The sequence below is a fragment of the Notothenia coriiceps genome, unplaced genomic scaffold (genome assembly GCF_000735185.1).
Source record: "Notothenia coriiceps isolate Sejong01 unplaced genomic scaffold, NC01 NC01_scaffold00019038, whole genome shotgun sequence".
NCBI lineage: Eukaryota > Metazoa > Chordata > Actinopteri > Perciformes > Nototheniidae > Notothenia > Notothenia coriiceps.
The window spans coordinates 2,361-13,853 of record NW_011351739.1 but is presented as its reverse complement, the minus strand read 5'-3'; the positions used below and the strand labels follow the sequence as shown (position 1 = coordinate 13,853).

General features: G+C 40.9%; 1 protein-coding gene across 1 annotated transcript; it reads right to left on the bottom strand.

Moving 5' to 3' along the window:
- Window positions 1–2,365: 2,365 nt before the first annotated feature.
- On the bottom strand, window positions 2,366–9,242 carry LOC104951754 (tyrosine-protein kinase RYK-like; the record flags this gene model as incomplete). The annotated part of the gene is made up of 6 exons (XM_010778486.1): window positions 2,366–2,492; window positions 3,154–3,292; window positions 5,516–5,572; window positions 7,692–7,823; window positions 8,252–8,351; window positions 9,121–9,242. Coding segments are annotated over 6 exons (677 nt in total), but the record flags the coding sequence as incomplete, so codon positions are not given.
- Window positions 9,243–11,493: the final 2,251 nt, after the last annotated feature.

Sequence of the window (11,493 nt, the reverse complement as noted above, 5' to 3'; positions counted from 1 at the left end):
GCGATGAGGCGCATCCCCATAGTGAGACATCGAACGGAGTGTTATGAATGAGAACATATTGTTTAGTGGATGCAGTTTGAACCAGAGTAGCAGCATGGAGGTCGGATCGTCACCAAAATAAATAAATAAGTGGTCCGAAAAAGGTTAATGACAAAAAAAATACACATAGCCTTCCTCAGGCAGTGTGTTTGTACCGGGGACAGGAGACCCCCCCTTGATGAGAAACTTTAAGAAATTATCGGGGAATCCCTCCGGAGTGGAGTCATGACGACTGGATCTGAATTATGTTTTGTATTTGGTGGTTTGTGTCCCAGCTGTTGATCAGCAACTATATATCCATAATCCACCAGTTAAAGGAAATACAACTAATGTGTTGTGTTATATTAGCTGTACAATTTACCACATATGGTGTTCTTAGTTTCCATACCGCCTGTGTTTTACAAGCGACTTGTCAAGTCTTGGCAAACGGCATAAAACACGATTAAACATGTATTAAACATATATAAAACCATGCTCGTACAACCTATAGAAATGCAAAACGGCGTCAGTTTAGACGTAATTCTGTCCTCCTGCTTACCGCATCATTTATGAGAAAACATTTCATAACATTAACACAACATATTCCAGGTGGTTTTAAATAACATATCCGTATTTATTTATTTCTCCCAGTTATGTTTTTGTGTGCACTGAGGAGTCTCAAACAGGCGTTTGTTAAATCATTTTAAGATTGGCCTTAATCAATTTGTGAAAATTAATTCTTCATATATGATAAATGAGAGGTAACATTTTATTTATGGTATTATTTCCACATATTTCTCTCCATTCTTCCTTCTGCCAACGGTGTCGCAGTTTCTCGTCTCTCCCGTTGTTGTGCTTAGTGCGTACGCATGGGTTAGAATTTGCATGGAGGACTGCACATTTTCCCGCCAAGTTAGTATTTTATAAATCGCAAACATTGCGTAGAATTTTTTTTTTTAGCGTATATCCCTTTATAAATGAAGCCCCTGAGCAGTAGCGTGGCGTGGGAAAAATAATAATATGAGGAAGCAAATAATCTATGTCCTTTTTTTTGGGGGGGGGTCAATGTAATAACGTAACCAGATGAGTTATTACAGCGCCCGGTATCATTTGACAGAAATTTGTATCATACAGATGCAGGACTTGCACACGCCTAATAACACGCCTGTTATCTAACCGACAGGTCCGCACGCACTCTCCAACCGAAACTCTCTCGTCTTATTAATTTTATGCATTTTGTTATTAATTTATGCAGCCAACCCCCCACCCAAATGCATAAACAGCCACTTAATGCGCAGTGCAGATTCGGTAATGAATAAAAAATAAGCATTCGTTCACAAACTAAATCAGTTTTACGTTCACATCAAAGTATCAGTAGGCTACGTGTATGAAAAACAGTTATGTGCAGAAACACCACCTTCTCTTCCCTTCCCTCTCTAACATATACGGCAAGTGCAGCAGCACTCCTCGTCTCTGTTGCTAATGTTGCTACTTGCTCTGGGCAGTGATGACAGTACGAAGTTGATGCTATTTGATTGGAGAGAAGCCAGAGGGCGAGTGGCTTCCCTTGGCATGGCCCTGACTAATCACAGGTTGGCAGGGGCATGACGGTAGCCTCATCTGATTGGTCAATCCGTCAATTTTCTTTTAACCAAGGGATGACAATTTCGGCTGGCCTCCTCTCGACCATGACATGAGTGCAATCTACTGTTTCACCATAACATCTAGAGAAGCGCTGTTTCACTCTTTGTAAAATACTCAATGAGAATGGGGGAGAGATGGCAGCAACACACAGCACAGAAGAATTACCGAAACTAAATGAAGTGTTTTTTTTATTTATTGAAATGATAACTACAGTCCGAAAAAACAGGGGAAGCCTGGCTTCCCTTGGCCTCCAGGAGAAAACGCCACTGGTTCTGAGGTAGGAGACAATTAATGTTTAGACTTAGCTCTTACTTTAACTTTGCTACTGTACGTCTGTGCTTCCCACTCTGTTTTAATTTGACATCAACTCCAATAGAAGACTACTTGGCTTCCCTTACGGCTCCACAGTTGGCCTGACACTTAGCTCTGAGAACATCACTCACACAGTAATAGGTCACAAGGGTGTTAGCAACTAAAGGACAGAGAACATCACTGCAGGGACTCTGCTCTTCATTACAGTCTTATGATGCTAGTTAAGCTATTTAGGTCATCGCAGTAGATTATTACATTTGGAAAAACATGCACACATGGATGCCAGAGTAAGAAGAGAAGAAAACAACTATGGCAGAATGAATGTACTCCATGTTAGTTTGATTACCACAAACATGTTTGGAATGATGCTGCATCTTGTTACTATTTGCCTTTAGAAGAAAGAGTAAAATGCCTTACTGGTGACGGGGGCTGCGTTGTTGGGGGTGTCCGCCCTCAGGTACTGTGTGGTCTGTGTGGACGGCTGAGACAGGCCCTGCGAGCTCCCACTGTCACTCACACTGAACACACAGAAGAAGAGGAGAAGTTATCCAGAGGCACCAGGATTGTGTTTCAACAGTAGCTGGTAAACGCATTACTAAATGAAAATCCTTCCCATGTTCTGAGAAACAAGCTAGTTTCAAATCCAGTGATTTCAAAGTGAACATCACAACAAAACATGAATATAAGCTTGTGAATCCTGAGTCATTTCAGAAAAGAAGGCTGTAGAGTTCACAACAAGAGAATATTCTTGTATACCACAAGGATCCCATCATGCAATGTGATCAAATCAGACCACTTTGGCAAAACAACATTACAGCAACGAACTTTAGAGAGATTTCCATGGCAAAGAAGAAAACAGTCCCACTGTCTAACCTCTAAGAATGAATAAGGGGACAACAGGGGGAGGATGTGCTGATCTAATTCACAGCTGATCACCTGCAGAGCTGCCTGCAGCCACCTGGAGTGGAGATTACAGGAACCGAACAGCGTGGAAACTTAAGTGTGGCTTTAACGTGATATCATTCTTTTTGAGGAGATTATCTAATTTTGTTTGTCTTTGAACAGCAGAATTCTGCAGAAAATACTGACATAAGTTCAGCGGGGAACAGATAGGAGGCTGTAAATCTGCCGCTTCTTATCAGCTGCAGTTTAATACGTGTACAAACAAAAGAAACAGACCTGTCCTCCATCTCCACCCTCTTCATGCTGTGCAGGTGCAGGATGGCCAGGATGATGGCCACTAGGAAGATCACAATGCAGCAGACGCTCACACTGATGTAGAACACCTGGGTGGAAGTGGTGGGGGCGGTCACACCATCTACTGATGACAACAAGCCACAAATTATAAATCAGAATGGTGATGCAACAAATAATTCATTTAATTATCATTCAAACCTTTTATCTATAAATGACAGAAAATTGTGAAAAATGTATATTCCAGCTCTAATGGCGCATTTCCACTACAGGGCCTCGCTCGGTATGACTAGTCCTCGTTAGGCCAGGCTCACTTTATGCTGCGTTTCCATTACAGTTTAGTAGCTGGGGCAGTAACTATAGTAACGCAGTGTAGGCGGAGCCGTGACGTCCTCTTCAAAGCGAACCACAAAAAAACAACATCAGCCGTTAGCTGTTAGCACTCAGAGCTCACAGCTCCTCATATCTGTTCAGAAACTAGACAAAAGTTAAACAAGTACAAACCACAGACTGTCTGTGTCATGGCGAGTACAGTCGCTGGTTTATTTATGTCTGTGTAGGCCAGGGCTATTCAATTAGTTTGGAATGTGGGCCGGTTGATGAAAATGATCCAAAGCAAGGGGCCGGGAAAAAGATGGCTTGAAATATCAGCAATCACATTAAGAGCTTCAGGTACAGTAAATACTACAACAGCATAGTGGAGTGCATATATTGTGTTTAATTAAATCAAACAACATAGCCCCAAGGCCTTTATAGATCTAAATGGCAAGTTCAGAATTCAGAAGGCCTACATGTGAAGCTAATTTAACTATCAACATCATTTCATCTGATTTAATTTAGGTGAAATTATCATTCACGCAGAGATGCAATAAATGACAGTTGTCACTACAGTAGCTAGTAGGTGGGTTCGAAACCCGAGCCCGCAGAAGTTTTCAGGCAATGTCTTTCCCTCTATCTCTCAATGTAACACCCTCTCTGGAATAAAGTCACTCTGGCCCAAAAACAAACAAAAATAAATCATAAAAAAAAGAAAGTAGATTACTTTTTAACATTATACTCAAAGGGCCAGTAAATATCACCCCGGGGCCGGATTTGGCCCGCGGTCCGCCAATTGAATAGCCCTGGTATAGGCCGTTGTTGTGAGTGTGGACGGTCGGAGCATATACTGCGTTAGCTTAGCCGATCTCCATTCAGAAAACACGCATTTCAAAAGGTTTTTCGCCTGCCGTCTGTCTGCAGACTTGTAAAAGCATCAGTTCATGGTTTTTTCTAACCGGTATCAGTATTTTGTTACTTCGGCATCATTTTGAAACGTGCATTACAATTAAATCACGGTCAAATATGTTCATCTTGATGTAGTTGTAGCCCCCTTGCCAGCGATTCTCTCTCTAGTTTAGTACACTCAGCCTGACTCAGCCTGGTTGTTGGTCCGCTAAGAACCTCAATGTTATGGGGCCAGAAAACTGTGAAATAGTACCCGCTTGCCGGTACTACGCCAAGTGGAAACGCAACCAAAAACGGGTCGGGCACGGCACGCTTAAAGCGAGCTCCGCGCTGTAGTGGAAATGCGCTATAATTGCCTAAGTTGACATGTTCGAATGATTTGTTTTGTCAGTACAGAACCCACATATATTAACATTTATGTACATGTGTACATGAGAGGCTGAAACATCAATTTCTGACAGTATTGCATAATAAAATTACTTTAACAGTACATCCATTATCAAAATAATATGTTTTCATTGGAATGACAGTTGCAGCTCTAAATCAAACGCAGAAAGTTAGAAAATGGGAAAATAGAGCGTTGTTGGACACAAAATACCATAGTCATTAAAGAAAGCTTCCCCCATTATATGAAAGAAGCAGGGCACAGAGATGAGGTTGGTCAATAACAAAAAGACATGAGAGGGGGGGGCGGGGGGGAGGGGGGGGACTGGAAGTGCACCAAGGGCTCCTCTCATGGCTGATGGAGGCCTGTGGGAGTGAGGCTGCGTTCAGGGTCCAGTGTCTGAGAGCCTTTCTCATCACCTCTCTAAAAGACCCACAGGGCCCCAGGTTCCACAGGCCTACCCAAGCAGAAGGGAGACAACCCACTAATGGCACTCTGTTCCTGGGCCAGTGGGCGCACAAAGGGCCTGAATAAAACTCACTGGAAGAGGACAGCTACTCAAGAGGGGGTGGGGGGACAGAGTGCACTTCAATAGGAGAAGGAATCTTTCTCTTAGGGGCCTGAAAACATATACCTTGGTTATGGTGAGTTTGACTGTACAGAGAGACGTCTCAGTACTAAGACAGCCACTGTTTATCAGTGATAGACACTACATGGAGCAGAGGAAGAGGTACTTACATTCAGGCTGTGGATGAGTTTTATTGCTGAGAGGAAACTTTGGGTCAGAATCTATTCCTGTTCACAGAAGAAGAAAAAGCAAAGACAATGATATCCAATCTACCTTCAGTTGAATGACAGCCTTATTTTTAAATCTTGGATTCTGCTAAATCTAGCTCTACTTTAAATACTTTTTGAGTTTTGGTAGTTAATGTATTTGTACCTTAACCAAATGGAAATAATTTCCTTGGTTTGGTTGAAATTTGGCTTGTAGAAGTTTCCGAAATAGATTCTATGAAGAAAATCCATATCACGAAATTGGATGATTAGGTGAGTTTTTACTTCTGATCACATCCAGTTTTCTTTACTCATAGTTCATAGAAGGACAACCCGCAGAAGGCGAACATGGCTAGAAGCCTTTTTGCCACGGGGAATTATCTTCAGGTAGTTGGAAAAAAATATGGAATTAAACAAAACCACATTTGAACAAAAGAAGCTGTACATCTCAAACTGCAAATCTAGTGCTAAAAGTACATCCTCAAATTCTACTACTCTTTTGGTTGAGTATTTTATTTCATCCAAATATCATGTGTTTGACATTCTGTTACAAGTAATGCTTTCAAAATTATCGCGTTAACGGCGGTAATTAATTTTTTGAAATAATTGCGTTAAAATATTTAACGCATGTGCAGAATGGCCCGCCCCATACATCCCACCAGTGGCAGCGCTGGGGTAGGCTACAGCCATACCAAGAAATGGCTTAGCCCCAGCATGAAAAATGATGTTAAAGTAAGCAAAATAAAGTCCACCAACTCGTGCCGAGTATATTGCACAGACAGCAATTAGTAAGATTGATTTCAGTAGCCACTTGTCTGGAAATACCGAAGACTAGAAACGGTTTTGAAAACTTTTGTCACGTAGTGATCGTCTTCTCAATAGAACATCTTTGATAATGTCTTCTGGCCAATCAGAATCAAGATAACGGCGTGGTGTTGTCGCAGGAAGTCCTGACGGAGAATACTTTTGCTGTAGTACATACAACCTTACGTGTTGATAGAAATCAACACGTAATGAAATAAGACCCCACGGTTTGATGATTGATAGGTGTGTGGGCTGTCTTTCATTTTGACACACAGAACAATGTTATAATAAAAATACATACACACTGTATGTTAAATGGATATATCCGCCTTCTTTCATTTATCTTTCCATTCCCACAACAATATACATAAAGAAATGGCATATTTTGGACATAGTTCGAATGGTGATTAATCATGATTAATTATTTTTTAAGCTGTGATTAAAATTTTAAATCGTTTGACAGCCCTAGTTACTAGTCAACACAATAGGCTCTTTTCACAGCACACCTTTTGAAATATTCATGGCAGGATAAGCAAAGAAGAGGGCTCAGTGCTGTGCTCTCCCTGATGCTCATGATCTCTGCTATATCAAAGTCTACAGGTGAATAACATTGCTACTGATTAAAAAGAAAGAAAACGGGTTACAATACCCATACCACCATGTTTTGTATGCCTTGAACATTTAGTTTGTTAAATGCAGATAGCCAAATCTACCAGGGTGTCAAACTGCATTTGGTCGCATTTTGCAGTAGGATTTTGCAGATTTTTCTATTGGATTCTGGAATATTGCAGGAAGTAAGATACTGTATGTGGCAAACGCGCACTTATGATACTTACACATTTAATTTCAACAGGGTATATCTCCACATATTAACACCACTTTTATAATAGTTGGAGCTTAAATGGAATAGGGAGTAAATAGCTGATGTAATGCTAAAAAGCTAACTACACGCCACTCACCTGTATTCGCGTCACCATCGCTAAGCTTAAGGCGGCCAATGTTCAGTGTGATGTTGTTTAGTCGTCTCATTTAGTTTTTAAAATACGTAAAAGCTTCAGACAGTGTGACGTGGTTTATGTCAGAACAATACATAAAAATGCCTTGTGGTGTTAACCACAGACCCTATTTCAGCCACTGAACCAAAAACAAATTAAAAAAACATTGAATATGAGACTAGGGAACCTGGAAGTGTTAAAATGCTAACTCACTGCTAACGCTAAGAAAAAAAGTAAAAGTATGCGATCTGAAATGCAGCCATATTAACACTCAACCACTCTTGGGTGCTACCTATAACCATACATTGGTGAGATTATTAGCTGGTTATTAATATACTTACTTTTATAGCACATTTTCCTCCTCTTGAAGTTGAGCACTGTGTAGTTGTTGGCACGTATGGTCAGATTGAGCTGCACTGTTAACACAGCCTCTCCATCCACCCTGCCCGAACAGAAGAGGTCCACTCTGAAGACTACACACACACACACACACACACACACACACACACACACACACACACACACACACACACACACACACACACACACACACACAGCAATTAAATGTCTGAGATTTGTGAGATATATACTGTATATATATATATATGTTTATATAAAAAAATACAAGCTCTAAATGACTTTGTTGTCAGCGTTTCACCCTAGCTTATATACCAGACTACTTTTTGACTTTTTCTAGACAGTGGCATCAATCCTCTCGTCAAATGCTCAGCCAGGAAACTGATAAGTGTATGTCTGCCTCTCCTTTAACACTGTTTCAGCATCTGAGTTTCAATTAAAACTCCCATCTGTTGGACAGAAAACAAGTAAGGGCATGGACCTATTGACACAACTGACACTGATATTTTTCATACATGAAACGAAAGGATTATATTTGACGAACCAGAGGGAACGCGGGGCACCTCCCCCTGAATGGAGATGTTGCTTCGGGGTTCGTTCATGGCCACGTCGTTGTCCATTTGGAAGCCAAGCCGGTAGTCGACCTATAAACAAATAGCGACGAACCACAGTTGTCAACACACAAATGGGTTGACCTACAATAGGGGTGTAAATCCCAATTTTATCACCATACCATATTAAATCAATGCTTTGCAAAACAATAAAATATCTGATCTTAACTGATATTATAAAGTCTACCATTATTGATATCACTTGATATCATATTCCGATTCAACACAATCGCTAATCAATAAAAAAAAAGCTCTCTAGGAAAGAGGTGCTCGTAGACTGATAGAGTGATGTGACAATTTCAATGTTTTAATTTGTCAGGTGCATTTCAACGATTACGATCGATGTTAGTCATTGAATTACACCTCTACCCTGCAAGTGTGCACAAGTAAGCATGTCTAAGGGTGCGGTCGAATTGTCCAAAAATCAGCTCCTATCGTCTTTTCCTAGCCACTATTCCTTGACCTCTGTGTGAAATGTCACGGCGTTAAGGAATAGTGCATAGGAGAATTCAAGAGAATCCCACTGCACTTACACTATCAGACATATTAATGATGCACCAGAGGATGCTATTAATGTGCGTCTGCTGTAGGAAAAGTACAGTTTTCTGTACAGCGGACTACAGTATAAGCATCTAGACACTTTGCACTGTGCTCTTATGGTGTTTTTGTATGCAGGCTTTATGAAAGTGGACAACATAGAAACATATTTTCTTAATTAGGTTCGAACTGAAATAGAAAAGTGAAGTGAAACCTATGCTTGTCACCAACACTCCCCTCATCAGTTCCTGATGCTGAGACTTACCTTTGTCTTGGAATGCCATGAGAAGTGCAGGCTGTTGGTCTCACTGGGCACAGGCAGGGTGAAGGAGAGCGCGTAATGATTCACCACGTCATCTCGCACATAGTACAGCTCTGCATCCAGGCCTGTGTGAGGACAGAGGACCAAACATTTTACCATATTTGAGAGATTTTGTAAATCTACGAGAAAACACATTTTGTAATTTAGAGGTAGATTCAGACACAGAGCAAGCCTGAGGAATAATGGTAATATCCACTCAGACTGCATGACTAGATTTTGGGGATTTCCCCACAATAAAAGAGTTGGACTGCCCACATCTGTTAGTACTTGAGACCTCTTGGTGCCCAAGTGAAACTTCAAAAAGTTCAAGACAGGCAACTTCCAAATACAAGTGCAATTTTCTATCCAGGGAAGTAAATTGGGAAGAGGAAGGGTTTGGAATTCCTTAGATAAAAACTGACATTCAACTATTCAGTTTTTATTTTGTGTATTTTTGCTTAGGTACAGCATGTTGTGTTTCTTTCACATTCCCTTGAACAAAGTCAAGCCAATACGTTTTTATTTCACTACTGCATCACAAAAAGTAATGCAAGTGAAATGTGTGCTGGTGAATCCCCGACCCGGGGCAGTGCTATCAGTGCTCTGAAGCGTCTGTCTGGCAGAGCGGGGTCTGTCTATCAGGCCAAGAGTATCTAGTTTAAAGAGAGGGGAAGAATGTGCCCAGGCTCCCCAAATACCCCTGGGCCGTCTCAGAGCTGTGGCTCATGGACCTCTCACACATCAGCTCAATTAAAAACACTCTAGCATTTACCCACTCACATTCATTAAAAAACTGCTTCTGGTTGGGTTAAGAGGAATACACTTACATGTACAATTACAAATATAGTTAAACCGTTACTTAAAGTGGACCTATCATGCTATATTTGAAACATATATTGTAGGGCCATACCTATATAAAACATGTCTGTGAAGTCTTTTTTCAAAATATGATCTGTTTGATTTTTTTTTTTTTTTCTTCAAAATACCAAACAGATAACCCATCATACATACCCCTCTTCTGAAGCCCTGTTAGAGAAATGCAGATTGTGGGTCCTTAGCTTGAAAAAATAAATAAGGGGAGGCGGAGCTAATGCCTGATCAGAATTCTACCGGAGATAAAGTTACATTTGGTTGTGATAAAACGCCATCCTGTTTAAACCACGTCAAGGATTATTTCTGAAAAAGTATGGAGCTCAAATGCTTTTTCTCTTGCAGGTTTATCACAAGGTGAGTTCTTTTTTTATTTCCTGCTTTTGTGTGCTCTACACAGTACAGGTTAGCTCTGAGTGTTAGCGAGGCTTGCTAATGTAAACAAAGACGTCCAAAACACGTCAGGCATTGTTTCTGATAGCAACTTTCTGTGGGTCCGCTGCCGAATTGACGTCAGTTCGGATGGAATCTGTATCCGCTCGTTGTACACCCGTTTTTAAGATTTGGGTACAGAGGAAAAGAGAGAGGGTTTTATTTTCTGACGCTGCGTGAGTTCCCCGACACACCGGGGACACATGTTTATGTATAAAAGACATCACAAAGTGCATTTTGCATGATAGGTCCCCTTTAAACATATGAGATTTACTAGTGTTATTATAATTGATTAGCTAAATAAAAGACATGATCATTTATGTTCAATCTTGAAAAAAAACTCATTACCATCTGCTGATAATGATGTTAGCAGAAAAAGATAGTAAGTGGACCTTCAGGTAAATCGTTATTGCAATAGATATAAGAAGGTTATTGCTATAATCAAAAATGAGCTGAAAGAGATTTCTTTATAACTTCAGCACACAAAACTGGATTGGAGAATACTGTAATGCATATGACTCGTATAACAAAGTTTCTCGTGTGTGTGTGTGTGTGTGTGTGTGTGTGTGTGTGTGTGTGTGTGTGTGTGTGTGTGTGTGTGTGTGTGTGTATGAGGGCACACCAAGCCATTCACTTTAGCAAATAATAATTCATTTTCTTGTGCTCAATTTCTCCCATCATCTTTTTCTCAATATGCGGCTGCACAGTTTTTCACTATGAACCCAGACATAAAGGAGAAGGACCAGTGTGAGTCTGGCTCAAGTCTGTCCCCCCCACAGTACCATAGTCATCTTACCTAACTGCAACAAGTTCATAGCAGGAGCAGCAGCCTGTCAGAGTACACAGAGCAGACAGGGAACAAGTGTTCCTGAGGCCAGGGAGGCCAAAGCATGCAGCTTCAGCACCGACTCACACTCAGCTTTGGACTGGAAAACAGAGTAAGTAGAAGGCGTGCCTTTAAACGGGACTCTTGTGAAAATGTGTTGGGTCAGTGCCGGTGCCTCACTTCATCATCATGTTGTTTGCTACTGCAGA